Here is a 19,043-nt window from a genome sequence, read left to right as displayed (position 1 = left end):
TTTAATATTTATGTTTATCAACGACATGTGAATGAATGAATGACTCAAAATCATAGCCAAAGATTCAAGCTGATAAAGTTAAACAACATTGAGCATAAGTAAATCTACTTGAATGAATTATCTTATTTCAATAAGGGAGCTTTCAGGCGCTTTCAAATTCAAGTTTATAGAGCGTATTTTATACTTTAATTTAATAGTTTAGTAGATACTCAAATGAGGGAACAAGAATAGTCATAGATTAAAGCTGATCGAGTTCAACAGAATTTAATATCAGTAAAGACACTTGAATCGGATTGCCTGACAGTATCAACGAGTATGCAAACTAATTGCGCCCACTGTGGTCACCGCACAGTGGTTGTGTATGTGAGCAAATATGTTAAGGGGGATCCATTTCCATTTCCATTGCTGGCAAATAAAACGTAATGTGGCGCTTAAAGGGTCGACTAAGTGGCCATTGGGCTGCTATATGCAAATGTTGTTAGTGTTGTTGTTGTTGATGTGTTTGTTGTTGTTGTTGTTGTTGTTATTGTTGTTGTGCGTTCTCGTTGTTACAGTTGTTGCCAAGTGCTTAGACGCCAAGTGGCACTTCAGGCAGCTGCAATAGCTGCGCAAAGCAGAAGAGAAGAGGGAGAGGGAGTGAGAAGGGGAAGCGTCAACCATTTGCCACATTGTTAAAAATACATGCACACATATATAAATGAGGACAAATTTGTGTAATTCACAAGGATAACGAGTCGAATCGAGCTGCTCTCACTGAATATTGGCAATCAACACGAGCTGCTATTTTTCTGTCTCCTCGTTCTCCTTCCTCTCGCTTTGCCTCGTTTATTAATTACAACATATTTTGGCACACACACACATGTGTGTATATGTGTGTGTGTGTGGTGTTTGGCTGGGCCTGTAATTGCAATCTTAAATGCCAGCGAAAATAGTGCGTTGGCGAAATATCGCGCATACGCCACGTACGACGAATTGTATATATGCTAAATGTAATTGCAATTCCAATTGTACATTTTTATTGAATTATTTGCGCAATTTCGGCAAATGCCACCCGCCACTTGCCAAATAATTAAAAATTCATTTGGCAGCAGCTGACGAACCGCATTCTACACAGAACACACAGCTCGTATCCAATTTGAACAGCAAATTGTGGCTAATATGAACGACAGCGACAAAGGACTCACATAACACACTCTCTCCATACACACACACACACACGACTATAACAACTCCAACTTATGGCCGATAAAGTTAACAAAGCCAAAGTATTTTGGCCAAGTTTTAGTTATTGTTATGGCAACACCGAAAGCATTGAAAGCAACCTTTTGTCCTGCCTTCGTCCCTTTACCATTGCCGTTGCCTTTGCGCTGGCTGCTTGTAGTTGACAGTGTTGACAACTAGGCAAAAGCAAAGCAATATCAGTTATTGAAAGTTTCGTTCGTTCGTTTTTTTTCGGGTTACTGCTCAGTTCTTGCGCCTGACAGCAACAGCTACATGAACGCAACACAAAGCAAACTTTGTTGTGCAGCGCCAGAGAAGCTTAGCAAAAGCTCTGTCGCAAAAAGTTTGCAGCAATTTGCAAGTTTTGTTTGGGGGGGCGAAAGAACAAAGCTGCTGTGACCAAAATACGCGAATTAGTAGTGCTCAAAGTGACCGCAACTACTTAGTTGTGGCCTCCAATGAAGTTTGGCAACAGTGCAACACAAAACAACTAAATCGCATTAGCAGCTACTGCAAATTGTCAACACTACAGTTTATTCGATATATGCCGTTAAACATATTTTTTTGCAGTTCGTAAGGCGCTGTTGCCAATCTTCATAGTCGCTTTGAAATTTGGCAACATTGCATGCCGAAGAAACAACGATGTATTGATGCATCGCAGGCCAAATAAAGTTTAGATAGCCTTTCACTCGTAAATTAAGCGCTGTTGACACACTTCGCCAACAACAATGTCACGGCATTTTTGAAAGGCGAGCCGAGCATCGTTTGGCCATCGTGAAGAGTAAAAGCGATGCAACTTTTTATCCCTTTATCTGCTGCACTTGAGTTTGTCAAAAGCAATTGTTTGACTTGACACATGCAGTAAAAACACGCACACACACACATGCTAAGAAAGGAATGTGGAACAAAGGGCGAGCTGGTGCAACTGGGTGAAAGTCGATAGTCCAAGGATTTTTGGCTCTTCAAAACAATCGCAGCACCAACAGCAGCAGCAGCAACTTAGGCAACTGCAAGACGCAGAGTACCAACGACAATGTCGAGTGCAATAACAACGTCAACATTTTGGGGCCATTTGTTTCACTTCGCTGGCCACAAATAACCAAGCTGTGTTTATTTCCGTGCCGCATCCCTCGAACTCGCAGCATTCCTTGGTCATGTAGTCGCATTTGCTGTTTGCCCTTTTGCTCTGGCAACTCTTGTCGAGGAAACGCATCAACAGCTGCAGTTGCCGTTGCAGTTGCAGTAACAGTTACAGTTGCCTCCGCAACACCGCAACCAGCTCAGCTCAGCGACATTGAGTTATGTGCTGCCAAGCAGCCCAGCTTCCCCATTATGCGTAATGAGAACACCAATAGAAGGGACAGGGAGAGTGAGAGTGAGCGATAGAGATGCAACAGCAAATCTCTGACTCTGCATTGGTATGCTTAATTCGCACTTTGAGACAATGGTGGCATTTGCATGTGCCGCATAAGGACTTTGCTGCCACTTCTCTTCTCTCACAGTGCGTGCCTATCGATGCAGTTATCGATGCTGCAAGCTGAAGTTTGGCAACACTGCAGTTACGAGTGAACAGAACTTCAACAGCAGCAGTCATAAGTACTTATGATTGTTTATACTTATTTAATATAAGAAAATTTTTATAATTAGCTCGGGAGTTTAAGCTTAAGGGTTATTTTAATTTGTAAAAAGTCAGCAAAAGAAAACTTAATGACATATTTAGTTAATATTTTGCTTATTTTCCTAGATTTGCTTTACAGTAACAAAGTATTAGTCAACAAAATATAAATAAAATGACTTACATTTGCAATAGTCTCATTTTAAATTTAAATTATATTTAGTACAATTTAACTCTCTGCCGAATGTAAGTGAAGTTTGGCAACACTGTGCGCTTCCTGCATGTTCAGCAAGTTGCTACTTAAACACCATTAATAATGAAGCATTCGCGGTCCCCTCGACTGAAGTTTGGCAACAATGTGCAGCTGCACAATCTCATCTCTCACATTATCTGTCCATCGGGGAATCAGCTGTGATGCCATTAAGCGATTATTGTCGTTACCATCAGCATTATCATTATTATCAGGCGTCGCCTGGCGTTATCATAATCCTTTGACGACATTCAACTGTTGGCAGTTGGCTCTTTAGCCGTTGGCTGTTGACTGTTGACTGTTGGCAGTTGACTGTCGCTAAATGCCAGGCAAATGGCCCGTCTGGTTAAAAGGATATGGCTCGGAGGCAAAAAGTGCGAGAGAAAAATGGACTCGCAATCCGTCGAGGCATCTGCACTCACTGTCCATCTAATTTGCAGTTCCCTCCGAAACTTCACAGTTCTCAGTCCACGGTCCACAGTCAACATTCAGTTGCAGCAACTACAGCAATCCAGTCGCATGATTGCTAAGCAGCATAATGCCATTTATTGCCACAACAAACCCCCGAACAGGGTTGGGCTTCTGCTTCTGCTTCAGTTCTCCTCCAGGGCTCTAGCCTAAGGCTGCTCCTTCTTCTTCTCCTTCCCCCTCTTTAGCAGGCGAAATCATCCGTTAACTCCTTGGCAAAGTTTTGCTCCATTCGCTGCTCGATTCGCTGTTCGTTGTGGGTTCTCTGCGTGGTTCTCCTTTCTCTCTCCCGCTGTCGCTGCTGTTTTCATTCGCATTCATGGCTTGCACACAATATGCTAAACACTTTGCCCTGCCCTTTCCCTTCTCTCTCATCCGGGTGGAGCCCTTCAGCAACAGCAACAGCAGCCAATGCAATCATAATTTTAACTACTTTAGTTTTATGCTTATCAACCCCTTTCCCTCGTTTGCTTTCCTCGTGGCCCGCTTGCACTTAGTTTCATTATCCCAGCGCTTTGTTTGGACTCCCAGCTATAATATATACCCTGTACACACCCAAAGCGGGCTGACTGACTGGAGCAACCATAGAAAAAATACTTTTAACGAATAATAGTTGCTCAGCGTTGAAATCAAAATCATTTGTTAAAGAAAACTTCTTCGAAAATAGAAAAATACAATTACAATTAGAATTTTTATAATAAAATTAGAATTATTTACAATTATTTATTAGTACTTTGATTTACAAATTCTACCTCTGCTAGAAAAAAAGAAATAGGCTTTCATATTTCTCTTTAAAATAGTTGATTTCTTTTATTTGAGATCATCAGAGTATATTACAAAAAAAAAATGAGTAGAGACCAATAGAAACATATTAAAGTATTCGATGAAATTAAATAAAGATCTCAAAAGTATTTAAAAAAATGTCAACTTCTAAATGAAATTTTACTCTCTTTTTGTTATTTTGTGATAAATCAAACAGACGCTGTTGTAAGTGAGGTAAATCGTAAATAAGTAAACTTACAGGGTATTTGCCATGTCGACTACACTCGCTTTGGCGCCGTAGTGCAATTGTTTTTTGCTTGCATTTTGCTAATTTCGCGCCCGGCCACAATGAAAGGCAAATGGGTAAAATGTGTTGGGGGAAAACTTGTGCAAAAAGAAGGCGAAACGAAAACGAAAATGAAAATGAAAATATAAATTGCCTTTGTGGCGGGAGTGGCCAGCGGCATTGGACGGTGCGGAGCGGTGAGGGGCGTGGCAATGCACTGAACGAAATTGCCAGGCAGCCAGCAAATCTGCGCCACAAGAAATACTTTGGAGAATATCTTTTTTGGCCACATTTGGCCGCAGGACACTTGCAAATAATTTGCACATGTCTGTCCATAATCTCTCTGGGGGCATTAAACGCTTTGCTTTTAAATCGAACTTAAAGTCAACCAGCCAACACAAACCAAAAAAAATGGGAGAAATATTTCAAAATTGTAGAACACGCGAGAATTGAAAATTGGTTTTACTCGACGCTTTTTTTTGTGGCTTCATTAGCGCCGCTTTTTTTTGTGGGAGGTGGGAGGAGGAGGAGAGTTCGTTTTGATTAACATCCAGGCCAGGGCGACAGAGCTAAAAGCCAACGTTTAAGCTGAAGCCAAAGTCGAAGCCGCAGTCAAAGCTTAAATAAGTAAGAAGGTTACAATCGAGTGTGCTCGACTGTGAGATACGCGCTACCCGTTTGGAATAAAACACAATAGTGTGGTATTAATTTAGGGAAATATCCAATTTAATATACCGTAAACATACTGAAAATATTCCAACGGCTATACTCGGTAATGTAATTAATGCTAGTGCAGTATTAATTTTGAAATATACTAAATTAATATTTCACAAAAATACCAAAAATATATGAAAGGCTATAATGTTATATTGGTATAGGACTTCATTAAAAATATTCCAGAGTTCGAAAAAGATGGTCAGCCATATCAGTTAAAAAATATACCAAATTAGTTTACCGAAATCATATTGAAAATATACCGAAGATATTTGATACATATGTATATCCATGAAGAACTACATTCAAAATATACCAGAGAGGTAAAAATATACCATATTGCAGCCAAAGCAGCTAATATCCGTAATTTGTCATGCGGAAGTATTTCTTAAATAACTTTCAATTTTGATCCGACCACAATCAATCAGGAATCATGTACTATATAGTTCTTATTGTATGTACTAAATCGTCGCTACTCTAGTTTCAAAACTGCGATTGTTATAAGATGCTTAACGACTTGCGAGGGGCGGAAGTGGGAGTGCCAAAAATTTGAAACAAACTTGAAACTGTCGAAAAAGAATAAGAGGTCTATCTCTTATAGTCTCTGAGATAGTCTCCAAGAATATATATACTTTATAGGGTCACAGATGGCTCCTTCTACCTGTTACATACATTCCAGGGAGTCACAAAGTTGAAATACCCTTCTACCCTTTGGGTAGCGGGTATAATAAACCAAAAAGCTGAAAACGCTGAAACCAAAGCCGAAGGAGCGCTGTGTGTAATCAAGGCAAATGGATTTTAATTAATTTTGCCGGTCTGCGTATTTTTTTAATTAAGAAACTTGAACGTCATCTTGCTGCAGTTAACCAAATGCAGCAGCAGCAGGAATTTTGACCAACTGCGATTGTGTGTTGGCCTCTCTCTCTCTCTCTCTCTCTTCATTCTCTGCATTCGCAACTAGAATTGTAAATCGCGATAACGAACGGCCAACGGCAGCCAAAGTCGCATTTAATTGAAAATCAAGCTGCAACTCATATGCAATGCGAAGCACAGTGGAGCTCCAATATATATGTTAAATGTATTGCAAGAGAGCAAAGTTGAATGGAAAACGAAAACATATTTTTACAAGCATTGCACTAATGGAAAGAAAATGCATTTGAAATGCAAATAAAGTTGCCGCAACGACGTTTGCTCAAGTAATTGAATGAGTGAATGAAAACAAATCTCTTAATTAAATCGAGTTTATTTCACAGGCGTCAGCTTTACTGTGTTTCGAATTCCATGTATTTGAATATCGAGCTAAGCTCTCTACTCTCTCTGTCTCAGGTCTAATGCTCTCTCTCTCTCTCTCTCTTTGTTTCGTTGCAGTGCTGGACTGCCAAGTGGGCGAATGGGGGGCTTGGGGCGAGTGCGACAAGAGCTGCGGCAGCGGGATGATGCAGCGCACGCGCCAAATCCTTCAGGCGGCCCAAAACGGGGGCAAACATTGCCCCACGCTCCTCCAGAAGCGCGCCTGCCAGGGATATCGCTGTCATGGCCATCGCGATAAGAAGATTTTGCGTGGTAAGTAACAACACACACACAGCTAGACACACTTTGGGGGGGCTTTTAATGAAATGCACTTTTAATTAAAAGTGTGTTGCATGCAGCGGCGTGTTGCAAGGTGAACGGTCGCGCACTCGCATTCCATTCCCAATTGTGACTGCGACTGCAACTACGACTCTGAATAGAGCAAAGCTGAGTGGCTCTGAATGAAGCTGACAGCAGATGTTAATTAAAAGCGCATCCCGCTGACTTAGACCAGATTGCAATAAATAGAATTAGAAATGCGACAACGACGGCGACGCCATTGTGATGGATAAACGGCAAAATGCAAGCAATTTCATAGTTCTCTGACCAGCTCTATATTAGAATAGAAGGCAGCAGAGCAGCAGCAATATGAGAAGGCACAATAACTTTGCCTGCACGCCCATTAAATATATATATTCTTGATTAACTGAGGCAACGTAGCTAAATTCATTTGTCTCTCTGTTTAATATACTTCAAAATGCTAAAATATACCAAATATTAACTTCGGTATATGAGACTTTCAACCCATGATTAGCTGAGGCGATATAGCCAAGTCCATCTTTTAGTCTGTCAAATATTGTGGAAAATACTAAAACTTACCAAACATAACCGTTGGCATATGAGACCTTCGGCCCATAAAGTATATAATATATATTCTGATAAAGACATGTCCGTCTTTTAGTCTGTCTAATATACCGCTAAATAAACCAAATATAACATTCAGTATATGAAAACCTTGGCGCATAATGAAGATTATATATCTTGATATTGTGGCTGTGAAATTTCAGTATTTTTACCAAATATAAACTTCGATATATTTTAGTATTTTAAAACAAATATAAGCTTCAGTATTATACCATGCCATGTCCGTCTCTACCTAATATACTGATAAATGTTAAAGTTTACCAAATATAACCTTCAATATACTTTAGTATTTTTTATTACAAAATTTAAACTTTGGTAAAGCTCCGTATTTTTCGCCAAGTATAACCTTTGGTATATTAAAGTATATTTTATATATTTTATTTTTCACCACATTTTACCTTTGGTATTATTATTTTAGTATTTTGTTTCAGTATATTAATTCGGTATATTTTAAGAAAATCAGTAGCGTGTAGCTCACAGTCGAGTACACTCGACTCACCATATATCAATGTTTATATAGAAGCTCTTCTCTGACTTACAATTTTACTATATATATTTCATTTATAACATTCTTTCAAATATTTAGCTTAGTTCAAAGCATTGTTAGGTATTTAACGTTCGAAAATTCGATTTTTTTTTTAAATCAAATGTGTTTTGGCAATGCTTCGACATTTTAAAGCAAGATCTTTGATGCCGTACTTGAAGAACGTCTGTGATTTATAGTTAAAAAAAGTGAAATGAGTTATTTTTAGAGGACTCCTTTCTAAGGTTGCCAAAGCGCATTCCATAACATAGCCATGAAAAAACTGAATACATTCGCATTGCTTCCTTTTTAAGGACGTTCGCTACCCTAAAAATGATGCTTAAATTTCGAGGTGTCTTTCTATTTGAATACGCTGTTTATATTTAATATGAACCACACTGAAAAACATGCACTTACATAGAGCAAATAATTTATAAAGCAGCTGTTCTTATGGCATTTGCTACCTCTCGCTCTCCGTCTCTCTCACTCTGTCTCTTTCCCTTTTTGTCGCTGTGCATATTTGATGGGCATGTTGATATGTTGATACACTTAGTGCGCACTTGGCGCGAATTGCATTGTTGCCAGCGCCGCGAAGTATGCAACATTTTGATGCAGCGCATCTACTGCTGATACCCTCTACGACAAGCCGGCAAAGGGTATGCCTGTTTTGTACATTTACTTTATTTTGGATTTACAGAACTTCTTCTTAAACTTATTATAAAATTAAACCAATGGGTATAGAAAAACAGAGTGAGAGATCCACATAACTAAACTAAACTATTTACATTCTCGATTTTCTATTCACCGACATAATTATTTTAGTGTTTTATTAGCAACTTATTCTACATTAACAAAAAATAAATAAATTCAGTAGAGAACAAGTAAAAAAGCTACTGGCGAGTGTGCTCGACTGTGAGATATGTGAGATATACCAGATTATTAATTCAATAATTTTAAATATACCAAATTAAAATGCTGAAATAATACTAAAGTATACCAAAATACATATTTGGTATATTAGCATTATATTAGATGTGCAAAGTATGTGCAAGCAATGACAAACTGTTAACCAAAGAAGTCTAAGAATATACCACAAAAATACTAAAATATACCAAATGTTATATTTGGTATATTAATATAGTACAAATTATAATAGATTGTCAGCTAAAGCAACTAAGTAGACGTTGCTTCTCATGCAAAAGATTTTCTTAAATATCTTAAACAATTTTTATATAATCGTAACCAAATTTGCAAGAATCATAAAAACTAAAGTTATTTGGTCTGTCATTAAGTGCTGCATAATGACAGGAAGCATCACACGCTGGCAGAATTTAGAACTAAGCGTACCTCTTACAGGGTATCAGAGAGAGATCATGCTTCACTTACGTTTTGTGTGCATCTCTTCAATTGCAGCAGGCAAAAACTGAGGGCCAAAAAACTGCGCAAGAAGTCAGCGCACGTGTTTGCGAAGTTGCGACGATCTGTCTCCCCCCCCTTTGCCCGCCTCCCTTCTCCCCTTCGCCCCATTCTCGACACTCGAGTGTCGCCTCCTCGAGCATTGCGGCAGGCAAAGCGAAAGCCAAAGCGAAAGCCAAAGCAATTTTCTGCAAGTGGCTGACATAAAAGCCATATTATATTTGGCTAAGTGTCGCCACCGGCACACACACATGGCCACGCCTCCTGTGCCGCCCTCAAAGTGCAGCATAGAAAAAAAAAACCCCGATGCAAAGAGCAAACAGAATGCAGTAGCAAAAAAACAAACGAAGCGAAGCGAAACGAAAAGAGAGACGTAAAAGCAGAAACAACAACAAAAACTATTAAAAATCGCAGCAGAAGTTTGCTGTTTTTGTTTATGTTTTGGGTCGCCTGCGCTCCATTAGCCTCGCCCCTCCTCCGCCCCGCCTACTTTGCACGTGCCTGCATCGCCTTTCACCCCCCTTCTGCTGTTTGCGGCGTTGGCTTTAGCTTTAGCTTTAGCTGAATTTAGTTATCCTTGTGGTCCGCGTTTATTTTTCGTTTATTTCTCTCTGTCCGCTCTCTCTCTGTCTCTCTTTAAGCGTTTAATTAAAACTTTGATTGCAGCCATTAAAAAATTGTTTAGCTCTCTGCATAACCTGCATGGCGCAAAAGGATAGAAAAGAAACACAACCAAACCGGACAGGACAGGACACGTGCATGAGGGTGTTAAAGCCAAAGCACATAAAGGATCTAATTAATGAGAGTTTAGCGCCAAATTGAAGTGAATGAAAGCTGAAAGTTAAGAGCTGCACGAAAGTAGTTCGTAATAAAGACACATACATAACAAAAATGTCGAGAGCTTTGCCAAGTGTTAACGGTGAATGCGATTTAATCCCTCCGAAGTGCACAGATTTTCACCGCGATAGTAAAATTAACTGCAGCATTAAATTGCAGTTTATTAACAGCTGCAACTGCATTCGTTATTCGTCATAGCGAACTTTTGGTGTAGAGCAGCCGATTACGATTGCAGTAAGCGACTGCACTATGGTCCAGCCGACCACTTTTGTTGGCATTAATCCATTTTTTAAAAGTTAATATATCATCGAGGTTTTGATCGCATTCTACAAGAAACAGACTGACCATCAATGTTGCATACCAAGAATTTGCATAGATAGCGCCACTTTCGCGAAATCAGCTGTTAAAGTAAGCCGTTTGTCAACAAAAGCACGTGCAGTGGAAAAGTGCATTTCTACGTGCAATTTTCAATATTCAATAATTTCAAAGAAAACATTAATTTGACTAAAATTTGTGATGAATTCAAATAATTGGGGTTTGTACTACGTGTTTTGTAATGTGAAATGTCTCAAGTCGTTGTGATGTCTTAGTAGTGATGTGTAAAAGTTTGTCTTCAAGCAAGTGCAAATTTGCACTTAAGTCTCATTTTCCAGAAGCTGAACAAAGTGTCTTTCGACCTCATTTGACCTTGAAACGTATTGTGTGTTGTAGATAAATTAATTCTTGATCAATTGTATATAGTCTCCACATCCACAAATGACCACAATTTTTTTAATTTGCATTTATAGACCATAACCTCAATTGCAAAAATGCAGAGTTAAAGGTTATATGAAAATTAATGTTGAGAAAAAAATGCAAAGTTGATTTTTTTTGTTAAGTATTATGGAATGGCTATAGGTAGTAATTGATATGAGTACGTAAACAGCAATTTTACCTAATAAAATGGAAAATATTGGTCAAATCGTACAACAAATTGTATGAAATGTTAGACATCTTAAGTCGGTTTCAATGAGCAAAATATGGCTCTGCTGATATTAGCGATCTTGAATGGGAACTCTATATAGTAAAGCAAATGAAATTAAACATGCCAAGTGGAATTTAAGAGTTGGCGAGAGGATTTTTGGCTATGTAAGGCGACCGCAGAGAATGTGTTTAGTTTTGCTGTGCATGATAATGCTGAAAATTATAATAATTTTGATTTTACAGATGTATATAGCCTTATAATCAATAAATATATTTTAATTAGAGGTAAACGCTTAACAAAAAATGATTTTCCACTGTGTCTTAACCTTTTAATAATATGGAGCGTATGTCAATGAGCAATTTTTTTAAGCCAGCAAAAAACTCTATTTTTTATGATCTGAAGTTAAAATAATGAAAAGTTAATAGAATAACACCACAAATCTATGTCAGAGTTAATAAAATTCTTAATTTTTTTAATAATCCGCATATGAAAAAAAAATTTTCTTAAAAAACAAAATATTTCTCGTAGGCGTGGACACGCCTACATTTCCAAATTTATTCTAAGGACCTTCCTTAGTTAAAATAAAAAAACCGCATTTAAAAATCTTATCTAGTTCAGGAGTTATTAATAAATGCCACAAAAAGTGGTCTCCTGGACCATAGTGGACTGATTTTCGAATTGCGTTCGAAAGTAGGCAACACTTTTTGTGATTTTATGCGTGATTCTCGCACTGCCCACAAAAGTAGGCAACACTTTTTGTGCGCTGTGCGTATACACTAATTATCAAGCACATCAACACGGACACACACACACAGACACACACGCTCATTTACGCACTCGCAGTTGCGTACGTAAATTTAATACCCATAATGCTGTTTTAAGCTGTTTATAGTGTTAAGCACACTAGAAAGAGACAGAGAGAGAGAGAGATAGAGCGAACGAAAGTCTATTGCTATTATTAGCTGTATCTTTGTAGTTAAGCGTGCGTATGTGTATGTGTGTTTATCCATGTCTGTGTGTTTCTATTTGTGTTGTTTGTCTTCCAAATTGCTGGCTTCACTTTCAGCTTCAGTTTCTGTTTCAGCTTTGGCTTTTGGGGTTGGGCTTTAGCTTTTGGATTTGACTTTGGCGTCGCAGGCAATTACAGGGCATTAAAACGTCGATTACAATGGACAGCAACACGGCAAGGGAGAGAGAAGAGAGGAGAGCAGAACAGAGAGCGGCGGTCTGTGGTCAAACATGGCTGGAAATCCGCAATTTAATCGCTCGCAAAGCGAAAGCTGAAACAGCAACAAAGCCAAGCGAAACGAAACAAAACAAAATAAAACCGAATAGCAACAATGGCAAATAAAAAAACGAGAAGAAAAACGGCACGAAAAAATAGAGGTAGGGAAAAGGGTAGCGGGGGGCTGAGAGGATCAAAGCAAGCGACAAAGTTAATAAAGGAAACTGCACAAAGCCAAGCGGCAAATTGCGAAGCAGAGCGTGACACGGGCTTTAAAACTGTTGCATACTTTGCAGCAGCAGCAGCAGCTTATTGAATAGCCAACTGAACTGACTATGTGGACTGTGAGTTACCCTGTAATTAAGTTTACACTCTTAGCTATCTAACACTTTGACAAACTCTGAGGAATTTAAAGTTCGCATAAACGCATAAATAACTCGTAAATAATGTAAGAACCAAACTACCTCTCAGAGCACAGCTTACAGGGTATTTTAGGTGCAATTATTCTCATGTAATTGCTTGGGTCGTCAGCTTTAAGGCTATTGCATTCTTTGTAGCAGCTGCAGCTTACATTACCAGGAGACTGGCAGCTGAGAACGGGCAATGACTGACCTAACAGATACCCTGTAACTACTTCTAGACTATAACTTGTTTTTATATTGCAAATGAAATTGAAAATTGAAATTGAATTGAAAGGCAGAATACTAATTGCAACTGGCAATGACTGACCTAGCAGATACCCTGTAACTACTTTTAGACTGAAACTTTCTTTGATACTGCAAATGAAATGAATGAAACAATTGCAATAATAGAATTTTTGTTGACAACATCGATTAGCTAAAGACTCTTCACTTATTGTACGTTGCTTAACAGACTCGTCTGCAGATTACAGGGTATGTGATTGCGTAATTGGCCTGGTTGCCAATTCAATACAATATAAAGACGTTGAAGACAAAGTAAATGCAAAGACGAGGACGACGACGAAAACGAAGACTGAACAGCAGATTGAGACTAAGATGGACAGCGAAAGCGAAAGAATTACAGCGAAAGGATGCAACATAGAGTGAGAGAGATAGAGAAAGAGAGGGAGGGAGAGATGTTGAAGTAGCGGAGCGCACTTAAGTATGCTATTAAAAATTGTGTAATGCCAAGTTAATTGCTAACAAACAAGGTTTTGCTATACGCTATACTGTCTCTCACCTTTTTCACTCTCTCTCTCTCTCTTTTTTTTACTCCTTCTGCCTCTCTCCCCTTGCCCCCTCTGAGGTTGCCTTTTTCGGCATGTGTGTAATAATTAAGGTAAACAAACGCGCTTACCACACACACACACATTCCCAGCACATAAATTGCGCACATTCCTCCGGAGTGTGAATGTTTTGAATGGGGCAATGAGAAGGGGCGAAGTTGGAAGTGGAGACGTGACACTACAAATGCCCAGTGCCACTTACAGGTGAGAGAATACCGAGTATACTCTGCCGCAAACTGATGGCTACACTTGCCAAAATAGTCGACTAACAAGCAATTAAGAATTGCATAGCATGACAATTACTAATACAACGAGGAAAGTTTAAGAAAAGTTTGCTGAAAAAATAAAAAGATTTAAATTTAAATTAGGAAATTCAATTTGAACAGCTTATAAAAAGAAAATAAGTTTTCGAAATATTTCTTACATAAACCATGAACAGAAAACTAACAAAACAGCAAAACAGTGTGGTATTATTCTTAAAATGTACAAAAAAAACACTAGTATATAACGGAAAATATTAAAAATATACCGAATGATGTGTATTAAATAATGCCGAAAGGTAATATTTGGTATATTTTAGGGTTTTCCAATATATTAAAAAATATGATATATAATATATTGATATTCAGCAAAATTTTAAAAATATACCGAAGCTTATATACAGTAAAAATACTAAAATATGCCGATTGTTATATTTCTCGTTATTCTTATTAAAACATACCGAAGATTATGTTTGGTATATTTCAGTATTTCTTAAAATATACCAACTAGAACATAGCAAAGTGCTAAAATATATACCAAATGTTATATGTGGTATATTTTTGGTATAAATTTAGTATTCCAATGAAAATATATCGAAGTTTTTACTTGGTATATTTCAGTATTTTTGAGTGCATTAGGCAGACTAACAAACAGACATGACTATGCTTAATCCAGTTAAAGTTGATGCTCTGTCGCTTAGTGTAATGCAGACGTGCGCGCAATTTTGGCGCTGACTGTCGCCATCATCATCGTCGTCGCCGTCATCGTTGTCGACGTCGTCATCGTCATCGTCGCCATCGGCTGCCACAATAATGCGCAGTGCTCATTAACGTTATAAAAATAATTGCTGCACACTCTTATTCACTCATTCACTCACTCATTCGCTCACTCATTCACACACACACACACACACACACACACACACACACACAGTCGCTTGCTCAGTCTAAGAAGACTGCCAAACGGGATGTGAATTACGGGCCATGTGCTAAATTCCAATTAACTGGCAACTGTGTGTGTGTGTGTGTGTGTGTAAGCTACCTCATGCACATGTGTGTGTGTGTGCTTGTGGTGCGCGTGTGTTTGCTGCTGCTTGCCCAACTTGATAATCGTCCGAGATGAAAAATGTGACTGAGGCTGCGGCGCAAACAGAGCAGAAAGACGGGGTGGAGAAAGGGAAGGAGAGGGAAAGTGGGAGGTGGGAGGTGTACCACAACAATATGGCATTTGATTATGCAAATGTAAACCCCCGTCCCCCTCTCCCCTTTCCCTCTTCCACTCTCACGCTGTGGGCGACGCTGTGGCCCTTGACTTGTTAAATTTGCATAAGTTGTGAGGCTGCTGGCGCCCAAAATTATGCATTACATATGTGCAGTATGTCCCTCTCTTTCTCCCTCCCAGTCTCACTCGCTCTTTCGTTTCGGCTAGAAACTCTTAAAAAATACTTTAAGCCTAGACCATCATCATTTGTTTAGCCTTAAAATGTTTTGGCATTTGAACTCTTCCAAAATGTGCTGAAGCAGCCATCTCTCTCTCTCACTCTCTCTCTCTCTCTCCGGCTCTATCTATCTTTCACTCCTAAGCTTGATAAATTAGTAATAATTAAATGAAAGTGAGTGCAACCACAAAACAGACTCACCATAACTCCTGCAGCACATTTGCAACAGCAACTCCTCCGCACGTTGAGCGCCACGCATTGTCAGAAACTCCTACGCATGTTGGGCGCCTCGCATTACCCGTTTGTTTGGCTGCTTTTTCGTACTTAGCCGTCTCGCTGTTGTCGCTGTTTGTTGTCTTTGTCAGCTGACGCTTTGTTATTGCGTCGCCCCCGTCTAATGGCATGTTTTGATTTCGCTCGCAGTTCACAGTTCACAGTTTTCCCTTTCCTAACTCGACTCTCGGCAATGCAAACATTGCGCGCCACACGTGTGTAGCATAACCTCAGGCGCCGAGACACGCACTTCCACTTCCATGCACACACACTCATATTCGTTTGCTCTCGTATCGCACACGTGACATGGCAAACATTTGACGCAACGTGTTTACAAATTGATTTTCATTCCAAAATATTTGGTATTCTCCCTAATGTTTCTTTCACTCTCTTCTTTCAGAAATGGCCTTGCTCCTCCCGGCTTCCCTCTCGCACAGCCACAGCCACAACACGAACGAGAGCAGCGAGTTGAGACGCAACTTGCGCACGCGCTATCGCGATTCCTACAAGCACAATCGGGATCATGAGTAAGTAGAAGAATCGTTCTTAGATCGTTTTAAGTTGGGAAACATTTCCACATTTCATTTTCATGCACGATTTAGCTTAAATTCGAATTTGATTTTGATTGTGATTTTGATTTACGATTGGAAAGGTGTTCGGTTTGGCCAAAGCCGCCTTTTATGGCCTTTTGGCATTAGGCTAAGAAAATGGAAGGCGAAAGCGAAGGCGAAACGAACGAAACAAAGTTTTCTCGGTATTAATCCCCAAATTTGCTAGCTGTTGTGTGTTTTATGGCACGCGGCATGCAAACAATTTCATGTTCTAATGCAAAGGAACAACGCGAACGTGAACACGACTCGAACATGGACAACAACAGAAACAACAACAAAAACAACAGCGACTTCAGGCATAAGCGGCAGCAATAAAAATCCATCATAAAAGGCGCATAAAAATTGTATAAAATCCCGCCCTGATTTGACGCGCTGTTAATTTTCCTCCTTCTCTTCCCCTTCCCCTTGCTTCTGATTTTCTTTGTTTCTTTCCTGCTCAAATGGAAATCTTTATGACAGGTTGCTGCCCTAGGAGGCCGACAGCCTTCTCCTGAATTCTCAGCCTCCTTCAGCCTTCTCATCTCTTGTTTCCTACTCAATATCGAGCTTAGCCACATTTTGAGTCCCCGAGTGTCCTTGATGTCTTCTTTCGACGGTGACGTCCAACAACGAAACTAGACTAGCAAATTCCACTTGAGACTGGACTGCAAGTTCTCTTGTCAAAGTATCGATTTAGAGCCGCTTTTCCATATGTAAGGTAAAGCGAAGGTTAACTATCGGTTAAGTATAGTAACATAAAAGTAATTGACATCCTCATTGATGAGAGGTTTATGCACCTCAGATATTCATCTCATGAATTTCATTGAATCGAGAATGAAATTGAAAGAATTGAGAAACGCCTGATATTAAAATTAAACTCTCATAAGTTCAGACCTTTCTATAATTTAGTACTTAGCTGTCTAGTAAAGATATGTGCCACTTTTCTGCTGCTTCAACTGTATATTATTTATTTCGTTTTCATCCATTTTATAAAGAAAGTACAATTTAAACTAACTTAAAGACTGATCGATAGCTGGGCTCCAACTTGGACTTACCTCTACTAAATCTTTCATCTGTACAATAAGTGTTAACTAGAGATTAACTTATACTCTCGTTCTGCTAAGAATTACTTTATTTGACACTTTTCTGCTTATTCAGGTATATTTTATCCTCATTGTCTTTAACTTTAACCAAAAGCAGCTACAATGTAATCCAGCATAGAGACTATTCGATAGTTGAGCTTCAACTTGGACTTACCTCTGCTATAAGTCTTATTTGTACGATAAATGATAACTGAAGGGTAACTAAACTAAAACTTAGTTCATTCAATGCCACCTCAAGAAAATCTATTTCTTTTAACACACACTTTATATGTATGATAAGAGTTAACTAGAGGTTAACTGAGATAAACTTACTTCCCCTTAATGGGGACGAATTCGATTTCCGTTAGTGCTGACTAGAGGTTAACTAAGATAAACTTAGTTCACTCAACTGCATACCCAATTCGTCTGTGCTGCCATTGCAGGGTATGCTGTGGCCAGACAAATCCAAACACAAAGTTCATTGCATGTCGCTGTTCGTTGTACTCGTAAGTACGACTATTACAGCTCCCCATTCCCATCTCCTTTCTCTCTCTCCCCCTCTGTGGTTGTTCGTTTTTTAGCACACTGCGAGACAATTGTGTATGTGTGTGTGTTGCTGATTGCGAAAACAGCAACTGTAAATGTAGCTCGGCCCCTTTAGCCACTCGCTACTCCCCTCTCGCCTCTCGCCACTCGCCACTCTCCTCTCGCCACTCGTCTTTCGTCTATATGCCCCACAATAAGTAAACGCACATCAATCACGTGCCACGTAGTCCCAAAAAAACGAAGAAACGACTCTGCTCGGACAGCACATTTGTGAATGTCACCCCCCTCGCTCCTACCCCCCCTCTCTCGCTCTTTCTCTGTCTCCCTCGTCCAGTGTTTTGTCATGTTGTTGCTTTGTGGTTTTGTTATTTCGTTTTCTTTTAAGTGCTTTCGTTGCTCATCAAAAGCCGTTTATTATGATGCGTTTCTCTCCTGACGTTTCTCTCTCTCTTTCGCTTTCTCTGTCTCTCTCTTTCTCGCTTGTCGTCCACTTGCCTCGAAGTGGGCACGAAATTAAATTAAATCCGCAATTTATTATTTTATGCTTTTTCATTTTGTTTCAATTCGGCGTCGCTTTCTTTTTGCTCGTCGCGTAATCTTCTTTTCCTCAGAACTCCTGAGCCAAAAACCTCACAAAAATAGCCAGCGATTTATCTATTTGTTGAGTCCCGCTCCCCTCTCTCCTTCTCTCTTCTTTTCGAGGCCGATTTGATGCGTATTTATCGATAACAAGCACAACGCACGTTCTCCACAGCAAGATTATCAATCAATTTGAATTTTATGTAAAACCAAAAAAGTGAGAGAGATTTCGAAGTTTTCGAATTTGCTGCAAATTGAATTTTTAGTAATAGGAAAATGCAGGAATAGCATAAAACTAATATAATATTATATTATTATAATAATAATCGATGAGATCAGCCGCAATATAAAAATATATTCATGAAGTAAGGCGAAATCAAAACACACACAAAAAAGAGAAGGCATCGAATGCCCCTGAGTGAAATTTCACTTGTCCAATGATTTGTTAACTAGCAAACTTTTATTGCTTTGAAAGAACGAACGGAAGAAGAAGAGAATACAAATTATGAATTATGTACTCAAATACACGAAGC

The 19,043-nt window shown here is 39.1% G+C and overlaps 1 protein-coding gene across 3 annotated transcripts in view; it reads left to right on the top strand.

Moving 5' to 3' along the window:
* The window catches only part of LOC132796304 (uncharacterized protein DDB_G0271670), a 103,062-nt gene that overhangs the window by 73,111 nt on the left and 10,908 nt on the right, over positions 1 to 19,043 (top strand). For all 3 annotated transcript variants that reach the window (XM_060807429.1, XM_060807430.1, XM_060807428.1), the window contains 2 exons: positions 6,685 to 6,879; positions 16,114 to 16,240. In XM_060807429.1, coding sequence (XP_060663412.1) covers positions 6,685 to 6,879; positions 16,114 to 16,240 — 322 coding nt within the window. The remainder of the gene's footprint in view (positions 1 to 6,684; positions 6,880 to 16,113; positions 16,241 to 19,043) is intronic.

This window comes from Drosophila nasuta, chromosome X (assembly GCF_023558535.2).
Source record: "Drosophila nasuta strain 15112-1781.00 chromosome X, ASM2355853v1, whole genome shotgun sequence".
In the NCBI taxonomy this organism is placed as follows: Eukaryota; Metazoa; Arthropoda; class Insecta; order Diptera; family Drosophilidae; genus Drosophila; species Drosophila nasuta.
Note: the sequence above shows the minus strand (reverse complement) of the source record. Positions and strands in the feature narration are given on the sequence as shown.